This window comes from Poecilia latipinna, unplaced genomic scaffold, assembly GCF_001443285.1.
Source record: "Poecilia latipinna isolate Pla-1442-1.1 unplaced genomic scaffold, P_latipinna-1.0 Scaffold1235, whole genome shotgun sequence".
In the NCBI taxonomy this organism is placed as follows: Eukaryota; Metazoa; Chordata; class Actinopteri; order Cyprinodontiformes; family Poeciliidae; genus Poecilia; species Poecilia latipinna.
In genome coordinates, this window is record NW_015113851.1 from 173,217 (window position 1) to 192,504 (window position 19,288).

At 38.3% G+C, this 19,288-nt stretch overlaps 1 protein-coding gene across 1 annotated transcript in view; it reads right to left on the reverse strand.

Annotated features, from left to right (window-relative positions):
- The window catches only part of LOC106960840 (DNA nucleotidylexotransferase-like), a 32,571-nt gene extending 13,491 nt beyond the window's left edge, over positions 1–19,080 (reverse strand). The window contains exons 1-2 of the mRNA XM_015054188.1: positions 18,810–19,080; positions 18,566–18,649 (exon numbers count right to left, since the gene is read on the reverse strand). Of these exons, the coding sequence (XP_014909674.1) occupies positions 18,566–18,649; positions 18,810–18,983 (258 nt within the window). The 5' untranslated portion in view covers positions 18,984–19,080. The remainder of the gene's footprint in view (positions 1–18,565; positions 18,650–18,809) is intronic.
- Between the last annotated feature and the right edge of the window lie 208 nt (positions 19,081–19,288).

Sequence of the window (19,288 nt, forward strand, 5' to 3'; positions counted from 1 at the left end):
ATATATATATATATATATATATATATAATAAATACTTCTAATAGAATATTCAGTCATTTCACTGAACTCTGATCCAGAACTGCAGTTTTCTAACTCAACACCTCAACATCTAACAGCAAAGCAAGATTGGTGGCACCAACTAACTCACTCACTCTTTGGTCACCTAGCAACTAACTCACCCTTTGGTTACCTAGCAACTAACTCACCCTTTGGTTACCTAGCAACAACCAGTAACTGGCGCAGGAGCAGTTTATGATTCTGTAGTAACTCCTTAAAAAAAACAAAAACAAAAACAAAATGGCAGTATGAAATGAAAGAAAAATATTACAACAGAGGAAACTGTGGATAAAATGACACCAGTTTGGCGGTACTGTAGATAATTAAACAAAATAAAATTATCAATAATTATCGATATTGACTGATATGAAACACTTTTTTCAGCCATATTGTCCAGCCTTAATTCCAAGATGGTGATATGACCAAAAAAAATAAAAATAAATAAATCCAACATACAAGCAGCTGAAATAAGATGGGCTTAGCTTTGAATACAGGATTAGGAGCTCAGTCATCACGGGGAAATAAAGTAGAGCCACTACTAGTCTCACAAATTCACATCAAATAATTTTAAATGAAGTAAAAAGACTACATTGTGCAAAAAGATAGAGTGTATTTGGTCAAATATTTTGGAAACTGATCAAAACGTTTGCAGTAACAACATAAAAACGGGTTTTCTTCTCATTTCTCTGTCCATCTGCACTGATGTTGCACAGCAACAGGTCATTATCAGAGCTGCTGCATTTCTCTGATGGCTGTAAACAAGGGCTTTCATTCATCTTCCCAGTAAAACTAAAAGCACTCACTCAAAATGTTTTTTTGATCTCCCATAAATCACCTTGTCAGATTTCTTGTTCACAGCTACTGCTTAATTTCATGACTAATTTTGGCAGCGGCTAATTGTGTTACGTTTGCAGCCTTCCCCTGCCTCGTTAGAAATCTCCTAATCTCTAAGGAGTCCATTATTACCTGAATGTTGGAATAAAGTTTGAGGAGCCAGAGGGGCAAACCTAATTTTTATGCCCTCCTAAATTCAAACAAGACAGGATAAGAGCTGCTCCTGCGATTGAGCAACAAACACATTTAAATAAAACTTTATGAGTACATTTAAGGGAAAAACATCCATATTTATGCATATTTAGGTAACCTAAAAGCAGAGCTGGAAGCTTTGTGTTATGACAGAGCAGCAGAAAGGATACACAACCACCACCCCAAAGAGAAACCAAAGACAGTGTTTCTTTTGTTATCCTAACATAACTACAAAACAGAGTGCATTTCTAAAGACTGCGTGTAATATTTTATAATATGATGCATTTTTTTATGTTGCATTTGACATGTCTGGGAATCACATCATATCCGAGTTTGGCAAGTTGGAAGACGCTGAGAGTTGTTAATTGTTGCGATGCCCCACGTCTCCACATTAGACATTCAAAGGATCATGCTGTTTAAAGTCACTATGTGTAACACTGGCTTAAAGAGGCAGAAATTAACAGATGTCCTCAGAAACGGTTCAATTAGACCTGTTTGACTAAATCTAGTATGCAGGCATGGTGGAAAAAATACCAACTTCAACAAACATTCACAGATTCAAAATTTGACTTCACTCATTTCTTTATATTAATAAATAAAGGATGCACCATTCTACTCTCTTTTACATTTGCAGCATTGTTTACTGATTTAGAAACTGTTCGGACACAATAAGGAGCCTCTGATGGTAAGAACCAAGTGTTTTCTGTGACATGAAATAATTCTTAAACATTTAATATTCCAACTTTATGTTCACTTATTGACATTTCCTTTACTGGAGGCTGAAGAGCTGCGACCAGGTGCAGCTCTCTGCTGGTTGTGTCTGCAGAGTGAAGCTGCTGCACAGACAAGCACAAGGTGCTGACAGGATTTCCCCCACAGTGTTTCAAATGTGCATTTGTTTGCTTCTCCTTATGACTGAAAAATCAACAGCCATAACAAGACAAGGTAAACAGTAATCCCATTATCACCTCAATTTTTCACTGTTAAATTGAACAGAAATGCGTTTAGTTTGAAACTTATAGATAAATCACAGGTTTCTTAGTGATGCATCAGTGACTGTGGGGTTTTTTCTTCTAAACTGTTCTCTGAATCACTAAACTGTCGTTATGAATGGACTGCATCTGAAAAGAATAAAGGGGAAAAGGTTGTTACTTGGTCTGACTCATGTCAAAGCCCACGCAGCCTGATTAACGTACTCCTGTTTAGCACAGACTGCGTACTGTATCGGTCGCTGGGGCCAGAAGGTGGCGAGCCGCATCCTGTGCGGCTGCATCATAATAGAGCGGCGCCCTGCGTGAAGCAGAGCATCGCATCGCTGCTCTGCTTTTCGCTCTCATGTTTGTGCAGACGGACTCCAATCAGCAAGCCGCACTCGGAATAGCTTCTGCCCGACCTTTTATGAACCGGCTGCAGACTGAATCACTGCCTCGTGACACCAGCAGATAAAAGCTGTGCTGCTTCCTTGAGTGCTTTCATGTACATTTATATAAATATGTTATGGGATGGCATTCAGGGAATCGTGCATTTATATTGTCAGGAGTTTGAGTGTATGGAACAAATATTATCGGATGAAAGTGAATGAATGAATTTATTGTTAATTTACTAATTTATAATGAGATTAAAGCCAAAAAGACCCAGACAGTGGAAGAAATGTCGACAATAAAAACATAAATATGGTGATATTTACAATGAGATAAACACAAACTGGCTACTTTGTACTGCAACTGTTAGAATACAAAAATATATTATGTTTTTGTAAGATTCTAAAATATTTTTGAAAGATAAGCATTTTTGGAAATATTTATAAAAATATGTACATTTTTGTAAATGTTTTTGCAAACTGTAAATATTTTTGTAAAAACATTTACGCAATATTTTTGGAAATATTTTTTGCTAAAACAATTTTATTCTGATAAAACTTTTAATTTTAATTGAAAGTTATATTGAAACACAATTTAAAGCTTGTTTTGATAAATTCTGTCATTGAATTTTGTCTCAATAAATTTTGGTGGATGATAAATTACCCCAATAGGGTGCAATTGATAGAATACAAAAATATTTACAAAATATTTCATACAAAATGTATTTCCATTTTTGATCAATCAAAAGTATTTTTGTAAATATCAAAAACTTGAAACAAAATTGAAAGTTTGCTTTGATCAATTTTGTCACTGAAATTTGTCACGATAAATTTTACTGAACGATAAATTGCGGCAATAATTATTGCGATAAATGATAATATTTATCGCAATAATTTTGAAACCAACTTCAAGCAATGTATTGATAATGGCATAAAGTCAATTTACTGTCTCAAATAAAAAAAAACAGTAAATTTGTAAAGACTTCACACTGGAACTGGAAGATTTGCGACACAAGATAAAAATAAATAAAAACCACCAAACAAGCAAAACCATAAATAAAATGGATTATAAATAAAATTCCCCTTCAGAAAATATTAATAATCAGAATTTAAATTATGGAGCTCGTTTTAATTTGTCATGCGATTAATTGATTGATTGCTTATTGATGATGTTCTGTGGTTTAGTTCAGGCAGTTTTATGGTGAATTTTCTCTTTTCCAGGCTCCTGAGTGATTCTGTCCATTTTCAGAAGCAAGTCAGAGCCGAGACTACAGAGCCAACCTGAAGCAACCTAATGACTGTTCAGTTGAGTGTTGCTGTAAATAAATCATGGGGTAAACTGAAATAGGAGTTCTGGACTGAGGGCTTCTCAGAGCTGCAGCAGCAGCAGTGTCAATTAATGTTACATGACAGGCAGACACAACTAACCACCAGGCCTTCCTAAAAATCCTCTGCCATTTGGTTTCATCAATAATGGAAGTGGACACGTCTGCCGAACGAACCGATTCACGTCGTTGTCCAGGAGCATTCCCAACCCCAAACCTCTGATCTTTTCTCCCAGGAGTTCACAGACTCAAACCGTTTCTCGTCTTCACGCAGAAAGCCCAGAGAAAGAAAAAAGAAAAACAGACTGCAGGTTGCTGGATTTAGAGGATAATAGCTTGCTATTGAATTCCATTCTTTAGTAATGCAAAACACAAGCTCAATGGGATCTATAAATACTTCCCATCCTTTATTTTCACCCATTAGGCTGCGGTAACAGGCAGCGTGTGGGTGGATGGGCGGCTGAGCTGGGGATGGTGACGGGGGGAAGAGATGGGAGAGTTTAAGGGAAAAGATAATGTTCTTTTACATTACTCAAATTCCCCTCTGCTACATGTGTTCATCCTTCTTCCTCAGCTTGTAATTCAGCTTAATTTTTGGTCTATTTTTCAACCGAACTCGCCGCGCTGCCAGCACTCCTTCCCTTCACTGCGCAGCAGGAAGCAATGTGATTTATCGCTGAGGTTACTTGTCCTGCTGTGAAAACTGAACAGATGACCATTCTGATTTATTTAGCAGTCGCTCTTAGAGACTGACTGACTTTCACACAGCAAACCACAGACCTGTCAGGACAGTTTGACATCATTATTGTATCATAAGCCTAAAAAAATACCATAAAATACACCGATTGCATTTATTTAAAACAATAATATAAATATAAATTGTATCACCTCCTCCATATTCAAAGGTCCAAAACCATTTAATCACATTTTGTTACAACTTTCAAGCAAAAGAAATTCCTCTGAATACCTACAACGGTTTGTTTGTGTTGCTAAGCTGCTCTATTTTTAGTTGTAAAGTAATAATTTTTTCAACATTATTACACACCAATTTGCAGAAAACAATCGTGTAATTACAAGCACACAGCAGCTACATGAATTCTTTATATTTGCTGGAAACTTTTAGTAAATGTCTCATTTTCCTTCATTATTTAAAAGCTGCACGGTGGTCGATATCAGCATTTCCAAATATTAGCCTCGTGGATTCCTATGTGGAGTTAGCATGCTAACTAATAATGTGAATATTTTTACTGTTATTTCTGTTTGTCTTATACCTAGTTCAGCTGCCAGAACTAGGTATAGGTTAATTCAGTAAATTAATAATACTTCATCTAAAACACATGTTAAAATTATAGTAAGTTGTGTTGATGGAGGACATTTAGAGCAAAAAGTAAAACCTTAAAGTGATTTAAAAGTCTATCTGACTCAACACATACAGCATCCTATCGTTTACTGAACATCAGTTCCTCCATGTTTTCATATGACTTGTTGATAATTTAACTCAGGTTTTTTTTAACCCTGTGAGGTCAAACCCTGCAGAGAGAGAAGTTTTCCTTTTATTCATAAATTAATGACATTGATATTAGAGCAACAAACTGCAGTTTTGTTCTGGATCTGAACCGTGTCCCGTCTTTGAGAACAGCAAAATAACAACATTTATGTATTTATTGGTTTTTAGATTCTGAGACATTGACTCCTCCAACAAAAATAAATAAATAAATTACCTGTGACAGAATATCACATCTTTTTACTCTTTAGAAAAAGGACTAGCGTTGATATTAACTGGCTGAATTGTCGGACTATCTGTTCGGTTGGAGCCTGGTACACCTGGAAGCAAAAGAATCATTCCCTGTCAATTTACAGAAATGAGTAAATCAGATAAAGAGGAAGCTTGGGATTGAAAAATCAACATTCTTAAATCCGATCTTCCTTCTGAGCCAATGCTAATTCTTCTTTCCTGTAGTCTATTTCCTTTGTTTCTCCACTATATGTCCGTATTAAATGCTGTTGCCCCGAGCTGCCTCCCCTTTCATGCTTCACATGGAAGCTATTCAGAAATACTCCCATCCTGTTAGCATATAAATTGCAGCTCATGTTTATTTTATTTATTTTGTTCTGTATTTGCTCCGTTCTCTTTGATGTTACAGGGTTGCCTTGTTTGACACACAAAAGGTGATGTTGGAGAAGAAAACTGTTGGTAAAACCAAACCGACCAACGTTTGTTCTGGATTTTATCTTATTTAAACAACAAAATGCTCTTCATTCACTTGCTTCACCATTTGTTTTCATCTATTTTGATAGCGAAGGATATCCGATTATATCTGGTAATTAAGATTGCATTCCGCTTTGATTTTTGCAGTATTGTTTGCAGAAAGATGCCTTTTCTACACATGAATAGTATTGGTAAGTGATAGCTTTGCTCCAGACTGAGATATCTCAACGATTATTTTATGTTTGAAACCAAATACAGACATTCAGAGTCCTGAGGAGACGAATCCTGGTAACATGCTGGTTTCTCCTCTTTTGAATTTGAGTAAAGCGTCTGAGCAGAATGGATTGTCTAGAAATTGGATACGTTCTGCTTATCCAGTCGAGATCATTTCTCTGAGAACAACCTCTGACATTTCCAGCTGAGACACTTTTGGGGTTACCATATCTGATTTGGCTAATTCCCCAGCTCTTCAACAGCTACTTGGTAAACACACATAATGAAACAATGAAAAGCTGAGTTTAATTCTTGTGATACAGGAAGTGGTAGCCTGTCCAGAATCTCCAGATCTGCTGAACTACGGTGATAAATACAGGCGCAGTCAGTTCATTTCAGTAGTTCTTCCTATCTAAAGAATCAATTTACCCCAATTTTTATGATGTAAACACATTAATGCTTTAAAAGTCATGAAATATTCAACTGTAGCTGAGAAACAGGGCCAATCATCCTACAGAATGACACATTTTTTACATCTTCCTGTAATTTTACCAACAGCAAAAAATTCAAGATGGCCGCCATCGCCATCAAGGAAAATTTATTTTTGCACTAAATTTGCCAATATTTATCACAGACGAATACTTTTACTGTCAAATTAAACCTGATTTTACACATAGAAATCATATTTATTGACAATGTTTTGATTTTTCAACAACCATCATGGTTGTCATGGAAAATTTATTTTTTACACTGAATTAGATGAATGTGACTTTATATTACCTGACTTTATATTTAGAACCATAGAAATCAGTTACATTTTCTTGATTTGTGTTTCCTTTTTTCAAAATGGCCACCATGGTTGTCATGGAGAATAATACGGTTGCACTAAAATCGACAGTAGTTATTCCTCCGCAAGTGGCACAGCAAACAAAAAGGGAAGTTCACTAATTACTAATTTGGTAAACAAGAATGTTAGCTTCGCTAATGCTAACCCGCTAAACACGTAAAACATTAGCAGGAGCTAACGCTAACCATTAAGACGACTGCCTCAGTATATGTCTCACATCTTCATCACCTTCCAGTTGACGGCTGGAGGTTTCTGAATTTGCTTCATCTTACCACTTTAAAGTTTATGAATAAGATGACCAAAGTTTAAAACATATGACAAAGTTCATCCAAGTCATGAAAATGAGTAACATTTTAAGACAATAATTGGCTCCAAAACGGCGGCCATCTTGAAAACTGGCTTTCATCCGGAAATTTAAGTTGCTAATGGGAAATATGAAAAACATATGCTGATTTTTATGCTTGTATCGACACTTGAAAGATCTTTCAAGTAATACGTTGCACTAAAATACATCCCACTCACAAACAAGTCCAGTGATGAAGATAATCAATATCTTATACCTTAACCTGAGCGCATAAATTAATCTGGAGATACTTTAGTTAACCACACTAAGTGGAGAAGACCGTGTTCATCCTGGGCGATAGTCTGGTCCCTAAGAGTGAAGATATGTATCAATAATTATCGATATCTCATCTTGATGTCTCTGAGGATTGGGATTGCCTCCAGTGGTGATTAGCCTTATTTTCCAGAAAGGGAGATGATGCCCCCACCACGCCTCCAGCAAATGTTTTATTTAGCTTTGGCAGAGAAGATTTGGCAAGAACTTCATGGACGCAATCCAGAAATGCATTTTCCATTCAAACGTAACACCATTTAAAGGGAATTAAGCAATCTTTTTTCAACGGTGTAGGTTTTATTGCCAAGAAGCGTCATCACAACAAAAACTGACCAAAATTCAAGGAATATTCCCATTCTCCCAATCCTAAGTGTAGATACAGTCTCCAATCTGCTTTAAAGACAAAACTGTCGATGTTAGTAAAACAGAATGGAACCAGCAAAGTAAGGGCATTTTTAAATGGCTCCACATGACCGGCCTTTCTCCATCACAGTCCTCCATTATTACAGCAGCCCTCCCATTTCACACTCCCCAACCCTCCTCATTAAAGTCTCTTAATTGTTTCCCTGACCTCTAAGAGAAACGACCCGGTCACATGGCAACTCTACCTTAAAATTAACGTTTCGTATTTGCACTGTCCGCCTGTCCTGGGAACATCGTTTCCTGGCAGCTGCAGCTGACAGTCATCTTGTTTTAGGGCAAAATGAAGTTAATTCAACAGCTCATCTGGAGGGTGGGACAGGTCTTTTAGATATTTATAGGAGAAAATGTAAACTGACAGGACATTTCAGAGAATATTTGCAGTGCAAGATAAGCACATTTTAACATCACAGATCATCAACTTTGCCTCTATTTTATCCATTCTGAGTCCACTTTGATTTACCTTTCTGCAAGGCTCCTAGTCTTTCATAACCGACTCAGCGACACACCGGAGAAACCATTCGGACCGCTCTGATCAAAGCAAATCCCTGAAATGAAAAATTCCTTAAACCCGTTTTTGACTGACACAGAAAAAAATTGAAATTTGTGCAAACAAAGAAACTCCAGTCGTGGTAATGCTGAGTGACAGTTCTCTTAGAGGAGGAAAAGGAAGCAGAAAAAATGAAGTCAGACCTGTTGCGCGGCCACCGTATTAACATGGACAGGGAACTGATAAACACATTTATCCTAATTACGGCGCCTGGACACAGACTGGAGGCGAATGAATGGGAATCAGTAATGACAAGCAAGGCGAAGGGCAGCGAAATGTTCCACAGGAGCTTCTCTGTTTTTACCTGCTGCTGCCCGTTTCTTTAAACAAAGTCTATAATGAACAAGAAAAAAATCCTTCCACTGCACTTTGAAATGCCGTGTGCATCCATGGATACTTTTTAGATCAATAAATCGTTTGTTTTGCACTGCGTCTGACAACTTTCTGCTGTTTCTGGTTTGATTTTGGTGAAAGAAGAGAAAACATTTGCATGTAGAAACAGAGGAGAACAAGCAAACATGTAGAATACAGAATGGTTGTTTCCGTTGATCAGATGATTTTATGTTATGGTCCTGATTGATTCATTTATATATATATATATATAAAATGGCAGACATTAACAGCAGTTTGTAAAAGATCACATAAATAACTGCATGGAGCGGTCAGGATTACGTCTTTCAGCTAATTAATATACATTTGTATGTTATGATTGATAACAGAAATGAAATGATTTGGTGAATTATCTGCACATTGACACCTGATTTTATCTCAAAAGAAAATTCAATGTTTGGGGAGATTCAGTACAGCTGTGAACATTCAGAGACAACCTTTTGTTCAAGCTTAGATTGAATGGAGAGTAAGTGCAAACATTTTATTTTTCAAGCTTTTGTAAAGCTTCTGACCTGAATTTTGGCTTAAACTTTGACTAGGACATTCTAATAAAAAGGGGATTTTGAAAAAAAAAATCACTTGTTTTTTATAGCAAAAAAAACTTTTGGTGAAAAATGACGAGCCTTTTTTTAGGAATGTGACTATAAAGAACAATGAGTTATACATTTTTCTTTTTAAACTGTTCACCTTGTGGTCACAGGTGTCAGCTTTCTAGATTTTCCTCTCCGTTTCCTCCATATGCTGGAAATGTTAGCGCCGTACTCGTCTTAACTTTGTGTCGGCACGCAGAGAGAAAGCTCATGTTTGCAACATTCGAGGTGGTCCAATTTTCCAAATCCTATTTACAAATCCGAGTGACTCTTGTAATCTGTCATTTCCTGTCCTTATCTCCCTGGTAGGTGCAAGCTTCTTGTGGAGCCTAAGACAAGGTATTATGAGTTAAATCTGCAGCTGACGGCCTGAAAATGTGAGATATGTTGAGTTTCTTTAAATCCTCCACTCTGATCCCAGCTTAGGAAGCTATTCCTCATCCACCTCTGCTTAAACATGACTTAAATGCGGTGAATCGGTCCATTTCTAGATGCCCATTTTTTACTGGGCAGTGTTTTCACAACATGGAGTCGTGTCTTTTTAAGTCTTTAGCTGGCTCTGGGGGTAATAATTGGATATTTTCTGAGATGTGACATCTCAGAAAAAAGCAGCTGAAGACCTGTTATTACCCAAGGTGATATCCTCACCTGTAGTTTTGACATTGATACCTACGGTGATGACATTTCTATCTGCAGGGATAATATTTGAGTTTACAGGAGAAACTGTGAGAGACATTCCTCTCATGGTGACAATATTTTAACACAAATTACCAAACCAATCAAATCTCCTTTTCTGCGTATATTCTTTAATTTTGTCATTAATCCTCACTTGAGACTCTATACTTTCCCTTCTGGTGCTGCTTGGTCTTACATACTCAATAACAAACAGCCGTGGATTCTCGCTGGTTTTCTGACACTCCCTCCAAATGCATCAAGAAAATACAGAGTTTATAATTTAACACCTTCTGTAATTACTTTGTGTTGAGGTCAGAGGTCGGCATAGCAGATAGCCGTTAGGTAAAGGTTGACGTTTGCCTCTGGCCATATGTTGCCTCCCAAAGGTATTCAGACACCTTGAACTTTTCCACAGTTTGTCAAACTACAGCCACTAACCTCAATGTTTTGACTCAGATTTTATAGGAAAGGTCTTTCAATCTTTCTAAACTTTAAATCCACTGTTAGAGGGGATCTAAATCAGTGTTTCTCAACCTGTTTCAGGCTGAGGACCTTTTAAATCATTTAACAAACACTTAACATGAAAACTACCCTGCAACAACAACATAACCTAAAATGAAACTATTTTAGTTCATCCTAATGAACAAAGGCATTAAGTAAACGTGAATGGACACAAAAAAGTCATGAACACTTACATTCAGGGCGCTTTGAGTTACTTACAGATTCTACGCTTTCTAATCATGTCAAATACATGGAAGTCAAAAAAAGAAGTTGTTCTTTTCTACCACCTGTTGTGTGCATTAATAACATTTAAACCTATATGTCATTTAGAAGCACAATAAAAGATAAATGTACTTGAGTTGCTTCTGCACCTTTAAAGATAAAAATTATAAACTATCAATTGTTTATCTGTTGTATTTAATTAATTTAATTTCATAATTTTAATTAAAAGCAAATCATAAGCAAAAGTCGTAAAAAGTAGAGAACAGTTCTCACTAACTGAGTCATGAGTCGGCATAGAACTGTTCAAAAGAATCGAATTGCTCATAAACGATACTCCGACATTCTCTTGGCGTCCTCCGATCATATAAACAGCCCTGCCGTTTTCTTCCACCCGTATCTTCAGCTTTTCTTTTGAGTGATAAGCTACCTGTAGCTTCACACCTTGAACTGACGTCACGGTTGCCTTGTGGACCACTAGGGGGCGCCACACAGTTTGAGAAAGACTGATCTAAATATAACCCATCAGTCAGGAGAGTTCAGAAAATGGCATTTCAGAAATACGGGTTTTATTCTGAATTGCTTAAATCTGTGAATTTAGCTGCAGGCCAGTTTTTTCTCTTCCTCTTGATGCCGACCTCTCAGACCCTCTGGTTGGAAATCATCCTTGTAATCGCCTTAACCTTTGACTCACTCCAGATTTCTGTAAACCCATGCAGGAATAATTTTCTTGACCTTCTGCAAACTTATGATTTTTTTAACCACTCCTCAAAAAAAAGGAATAGCAGCACCGGATTTGTTCTTTTGCCTGTTTAGTCTAATCTTCATGTGCCTAGATGCACTCTAAGCTTTCATGTAGTTGGTCAAGCAAAAGGGAAAACAATCCAGTTCAGTGGGCAAAATCAACCATTAACAAACCGCATGCAGCCCATAATAAAATAGACCAAACTGGGAAAGTCTAAGGGAAGGAAGGAAGCAAAAACTTTAAATCAGTTTCAGTTCCTGAAAATAGTTTTGCCCATGTAGCAATTACCAGGTTAATGTTCCAGGAATACTCAGCAGTAATAAACACTGACAATAATTCGGCCTGAGAGCCGCTAAGTACGTCTAATGAAATGCAGCATCTTGTTTGGCAAATACAAGACAAGATGGAGAGGAAAAAATAAACTTTCCCTCTGGCTTTTGATTATCTGCAGGCCGCCCTCCTCAGCCCCATTTCATACATCGGATGATTTATAGACAAAGCAGATCGATGTTTGTTTGTTTTTTTATTTACTAAGTTGACTTTCGCACAGATTTATCTATTGCATGAGTTCGGTAAACATGTGAGCTCCTATAAATAGATATCATGAAGCTTACTGAATTAAAGCTTATTGGATTGTTGCAGCAAGCTTTTAATTTGACACATGGTCGTCTGCGCTCAGTTAGTGGATCTAAATGCAACAACATGTTTGAAGGTTCAAAATACCTACGTCTCCTTGTTGATTTGTTGATGTACTTTTCTGCTCCACTACTCTGCCTTGAATATTACCACTGGTAAAATAAAAAGAGTCGGGGTGGAAGAAGTTAGACATGAACTCCACCTTTAGATATTTCAGGTATCGTTAACGAGCTATCGCTGGGTTTCAGATGACGCAGCATCGACGTCACGCAGTGCAGATGGTTTCAGGAAGTAGTAAATGCAGCCTGTTTACTTCTGTTCACCCACATTCAAAATGCCCTGTACGGTTGTTCCAACCGTTCTAAAGATGAACGTCATTTTCATGTTATTTTCCACGTCCTGACCCCCTCTGAATGCCGAGCATCATCCAGGTCACATGTCTTTAACCCAGCAATGTATCAAGTGGAGCATCGTGGCGAAACCCGCCTTGTTCTGCGTGTGAAGGAAAATTTGTTGGGCCTCACATCGACAATCAGACAATAATTTTGAGTGTCACAATTCCAGAGAATAAACGTTAAAAAAAAATAAAAATCTAGCATTTTATTCACTTTTTGCAACAACCTTTAAACCATTTTTAACTTTTGCAGGGCATGGTGTCAAAATATAACCTCGTGTCTCTGTCTGAATGGCAATTTTCCCATCTCTCCTCACATGCCAGCAGGGTATTTAGAGGGCAGAAGCCCCAATATTACCCCCATTTTGGCTGACTTGTCTGTCAGGAAGTGTGCTTGTGACACCCCTTAGAGTCCACATGCCAACAACAGCTAAATTAAACTTCTCCTCCCTCATTCTCAGCTAGCAAAGCGCGGCCCTCCTTCCAGGCGGGCCTGCTGTCCTCGATGCAGACGCCACCTGTGAGCACCAACCAGCCGGCCGGGGGCGAGGGGGGAACTTTCAAAACGGCTGCTCCCCAAAGCCCAGTGCAATTGCCCCGCTATTGTCCACTCATCCGCTGCTGGAAGGGCGGCGGAGGAGCGGAGCAGCATGCTGGAACTTCAAATCAAAGACTCAATAATTTGACAGAGAGAGCTGAATTAAATTCAGCTTTTCGCCCTGTGCTTGACGCAGTCGAAGTCGTACTGAAGTGCCCTGTGGATAACCGAACTAACTTAGAATTATCAGCACTTTTAAATTAAAGATTTTATGACTTTCATCAAAAACTGGGGGACCAACCTGCAGAATGATTTCCATTTAGCCAATTAAAACTCCTTCAAAAGAATCTGCAGTAGCTCTTGAAGCAACTCCTGGTGTTTAATGATTAATTAAAAATGTCCTTTTTGTGTTTACTTTCATAACAGCCAATATTTCTGAGGATTTCTTTGTATTTCGGCAAAATACAACAAATTTTGCTGGTAACNAAGGAAGGAGAGTTATTTGTTATATTTTGGAGTGGCTGCCCCTTAACTTACTGATGAGATTGTTAGAATCATTGAGTATTTTAATTACATTATTGCAGTGTGATTTTGTATAAAGTGTAGAGTGCATTGAAACGTTTACAGTCATTTTCATGTGTATGTAATGTTTGAACTGCCTTGTTCCTGAAATGTGCAAATATTTTTTTATTGACTGGATTTGATGTATTAATTTTAAGGCAAAGACTGTAACACTTTAAATTAATTAATAAGATCATTTTAATTATGCTGGAACTGCTAATGCTCTGGGCTTATCAGACAAACAGCAACGCTGCTAAGAACGGTTGGAAACTGAATGGGAGCTTCTTAAAGAGACAGAGACCCAATTTCAAGGCATCAAGTCAAATTTCTTTAAAGTTATGTTTAACATATGCAGCATTTTATAAAACTGAGGTTAACATGGTTACTTGTTTGTGTTATAAAATGGCCTATGTGCCACGTTTATTTTAGTTCTAGATATTCAAGCCTTGGTTACAACGTGCAGGGAATCAACAGAAAGCTTTAATTCAAGTCCAATTACATGTAATCACAGTCATTTAACGCAACTAAACTTAATTTGATTAGATATAAATTTAAAGTATTTTACACACAACTGAACTTAGAAAAGAGAAACACTTTCCCAGTGAATCCAGTTAAGCTAGAAATTATTATAGACCAGAGAAGTAACAATTTGTAAGAAGGTGTTGAGAAGCCAAAACACAACTTTCCTCCGTCTGCCTGAGTCCCTGTTCTGATTTGATGCCTGGCTGCCGTTTCAGCAGTTTTCTGTTCATGTTTGATGGTTCGTTTGAAGCTGAACTGCAGAGCTGGAGGATGTCGGCGTAAAAAGAAAGAAAATATAAATGAACCTTTCATATCTGAACATGTGCTTCAGGACCAAAGCCAGGACATCTACGCTCACAGCCTTTTGACCAGAGCCTCATTAATCACACTCCTGCACATGACGTAGAGTAATTACCTGCACAGAAAGACACATATGCACACACCCTCATCCCCTGCATTCAGTGCACTCTGAGCATTCAGCGTGTGAAAGTATGCATGAACAGTCGGAACAAACGACGGCGAATCTAATGAGCTCAAACATCTTTAACAAGTGTACCTGGGTTTTGATCGAGGCGATGGCGGAGTCGCATCGCTGATCGTTCACACACATACGCAGCAAGTTTCAAGGGTAGATCCAGCCACGCACAGAGGTGTGTGTGTGTTTTTGGAGGTGCTGGGCAGGGTCATGGATCCCTACTGCCCGGGGAGGGAGTCAGTCTGTCTAGGAATGATGAAATCCTCCACCTGTCCTCATTCATCAAACCCACAACACATATTAATTATCACAAACCTTCAGAGTTACAGCAGAGGACACACACACACACACACACACACACACACACCAGCCTCCAGTCGACGGTCCACTACCCAAGCTAGCATCACCAACTCAGACTTCAGTTCATCAGCTGAGCTGCTCAGGAAATATCGTTTGGAGTAATTACCTCCGACGTCTGAGGCACAGACATTTTCACAGGACAAATAAATGTCAGTCGTGTATATCTATGTCCACTCACAACGAATCCTTAGTTATAAATCACGGAGAAAACGCTCAGGTTTTTTATTTCACACGTGTATAAACGACTAATTAAGACAATTTCCTTTAGTTTCAAGAAAGTTTCTGATGCCGAAAATCTGTTAGGATTTTTGGAATAAAAAAATAAATAAACATAGAAAAGTGAAATGGATTCAACCATTAGAGCCATTATTTGATATTAATCTCACAAATTTCTAGAAAAAGAAAACATGGAAAATTCTGAACTTCAAAAATTTAAAATTTGCAAGAAAAAAAATCCCAGAAATTTTGAGATGAAGCTCTAAAATTAGTGGGAAAAAAAAACATGGAAATGTCTGAGTTTAAAAAGTCCAAAATTTATAAGAAAAAAGTCAGAAATGTTGAGCTTAATGTTGGAAATTTTAAAGCTTAAATGTCAAAAATTTTAGACTTTTGAAAGTAAAATTTTTTCTAAAAAATTTCAAAGATAAATCTCAAAGTTACATTTTTTTTCTAGCCAAGTTTTGACTTTTCAAACTAGATGCATTTGTTTTTTTTGGTGGAAATTTATTTATTTTTTATCTACCTATTACACTGCGGTCCATTCCCTGCCTTACTAAGACAAACTGCTTTCTATTATCCCCCCGTACTCAAGTGGCTTTCCTGTGAAGTATTCTCCTCTGCTCATACTCTCAACACCAGTGTGAATATTGTGTAATGTGAACCTTTATGAGTAAAGCTGTCAACATCCATCGCCTTGCGCTCATAAAGCTTTGTGTTGTAGTGTTATTTTCTGTAATTGGTTTGGATTATGTTTCGACAACGGCCAATAACCGCCTTCTCTGCCAGTAAAACTGACTCTCAGTGAATGTGTAACATCAGGAATGTATCTGACATGTACGAACCCCAAGTCAGCGTGTTTCTGTGCGACACTCCCAGGGCGGTTCAAGGACTTCCCCAGAGTCTGTTCATAATTGAGTGGAGATCATTAGGATGCTGTAGACTTCTAATCTTTTTTAAAGCATTTTATAATAAGACAGAGACCAGCTGGTGTCCATTGAGAGTCTCCCAGAGACCCGGATGATTAAAGTCCTCTAAACGACCGCCTTTGGTCCTTAGCTGAGATGTTTCCCTTTTAATCAGACATAAGTCTTCATCGCTCCCCCTGTTTCTGTGACACCAGTCACACAAGCAACGCAGAAGTCCCTTCAAAACTGACGGCCAATTAGAAAGGACACGGAAAAGATGAAAGCCCTATTATCACGTTGTCCTAAGCCATACGTTCAACCAATTAACTGCAGCCAGTATGGACAGAAAAAAAGTGAGAACGAACGAACACGAGCCAAGCTGTGTGAAGGCGGAGGAAGGACAGACGCAGAGACACTTAATTGATCTTCATTAGGTTAATTATGGCTGTGATGTTGGGCTCGGAATGAGAAACGGGTCGTGAAGAGCTTTCTGAGAGCAACATGTGAAGCTTTCTGCTGACCTTGGCGGTTCAGAGAAGAAGTGACGCTTCAGCCGTCGACAAAGCGGCGACTGCATCAGACAAAGTAAAGAACTCAGCAAAACGGGAAGGAAAGGAAAGATTGTTTGTGTGTTTTACCCTCTTACCCACCCCAGCGCATGGGTGACTGCACTGTCAGCAGGCGCAGCTCTGCCCTTGCATTTGAATAAACGCCATCTGAGTTGGCTGGCCGTGTATAATATCTGTCAGGGAGCTGCCGCCCGCTGATCCCGGGACTCTGACCTCCGTCCCCGGGGAGCCGCTGACGGGACGCTGCAGTGACAGGGTTTCTTCCCTGTCGATCTGCACGCTGATCCACCTAACACCCTTGTCCCACTCGACTCCAAACCCAATCGGCTCGCCTGTCTGCTCCATGCATCGGAAATAAGTCGCAAGCTCAGGAAAAAAACCGAGGCTGGAAGATGGCCGTCAGCCAGATTGATGGTTCTCGTGTATTTCTTTGTTCTCCCGTCAGTTTACTGAATAATAAGCCAAATGTTGGCGTCTTTAAAGTTACCATGCAGACATGAGCTGGTTCAGGATCTAAGAATACAGAAAGCAGAGACGTTGTTTCCAGCTGATCGATTTAAAGCATGCATGGATCTTTACTGACACAAAACATTGTTAAACCAGTTAATACAACAACAAACTGTATTTAAAACGATTTCTAATGAGATACTCTTCCAGTTCAGGTAGAATGATCTAAAAATGTATGTTCCCATTATAGATCGCTTCTGTTAAATTGATACCAGACTAACATAACAGACTGACATCAGTTTTCATGATTGATGAGATCATGAATTCACTGCAATTATAAACATTTTTTGGTTTAATTTCATTAGCCACACCCAGGCCTGAATATCACTGGACCTGTAGAATCAAGAATCATAAAGAAAACCCTCTGATAACAAAAGGAACGATAAAAGATCTCAGAAACCAACACACTTTGCATAAATCTAAATCAATTCAAAAACTGGAGCAGCATGTAGCTTCACGGTGGCTACAGACGTTGACCAGATCGTTTTTACTTTGTTTAAAATGTTGGTGTCCTTTTTTTTAAATGACTGCTCTTATAATCAGCATTTTTTTAAAGAAGAAGAGAAATTCAAATGTGTTTTAAGACAAAAAGAGACCGTCTTATGAAACTTGCTCTTGTTTTTGGCTCGTTCTTGTTTTGTTTCTGTGATTGTAATTTTGTTTTATCAAAACAGATCTCTCTGTAAGCGAGTTCTTCACTGCAAAAGTATTTTTGGTCTAATTTTTAATGCAAATAATGCTTGAAGTAAGGCAAAACGAACTATGAAGTAACTTTTCAGCAAGAAATAGGAGCTTGTTTAACTCAATAATCCCCTAATATATACGAAAAAGCATTTGTTCCATTGGCAGATTATTTTATTTTATAACCTACTAATGAAACCAGTACTTTTCCATCAATATTAAGGAATTATTGACTTAACCAAGCTCCTATTTCTTGCTGAAAAGTTACTTCATAGTTCCTTTTGTCTTATTCCAAGTGTAGATATTTGCAGTAGAAACTAAACCACAAATACTTGGTAAGATTTTATTTTTGCAGTGAACTGGATCCAAATGAAACAACCAGTATGAATAAACATGAAAATAAATAAAGTTTTAGACTGAAAGCACATTTTTGTGCACCCTAAAATAAACAGTACCTTTGTTTTGTCAAACAAGGCGTGGTTGTCCAGAAGCATCCGTCGTTCCAGTCGAGCAAACCTTCGTAAGTCTCTCTCAAACATCTGTGGAAGAGGGAATTAAAGCCAACACTTTGTTTTACGTATAATTCAGAAATAAGTTTTTACCCTTATGATGGGCTAACGTTCAATATGACGCCCTCATTAGAAAATAATCAGTAAGGAGACTAAAAACCCACGTCTACATGGTGAGAAGCTTCCTTACCCGGGAGCCGGTCCAGCCGAGCATCGTGAAGGCGAAGCGGTCCGCCGGCGGCGACACCAGGTCCACGCGCACCGCTCTCCACCCGCGGCCGTCGCCCTGCGCCCTCTGAAGGCCTCCCTCCACCCGGCTGCCCTCCAGACGCAGGATCAGGAAGCACTTCGCAAAGTGATCCATGGCCTCAAACCTGTGGCTGGGAAGCTTCGATAAGTCAAAGGTCGACGCCTGGTAATCAGAGAAGAGTAGAAGACCCTGATGGAGAGAAACAAAGAGTTTAAGTAAAAAATACTGCGTCTTATGGAAAGGATGAACAACTCTTTCAGCCTTGAGGCTAAAAGAGTGAAAACTCCATCATGTTTCCTCTCTGGTCCAAAATACTCAACTGTTCATTTGTAGTGGATTCACTCTGAAAATGAAATCATGCTGTAGATTTCAAATGTGGGGGTTGTAATTAGTTTACATTCAAATAATAAAGGATCATT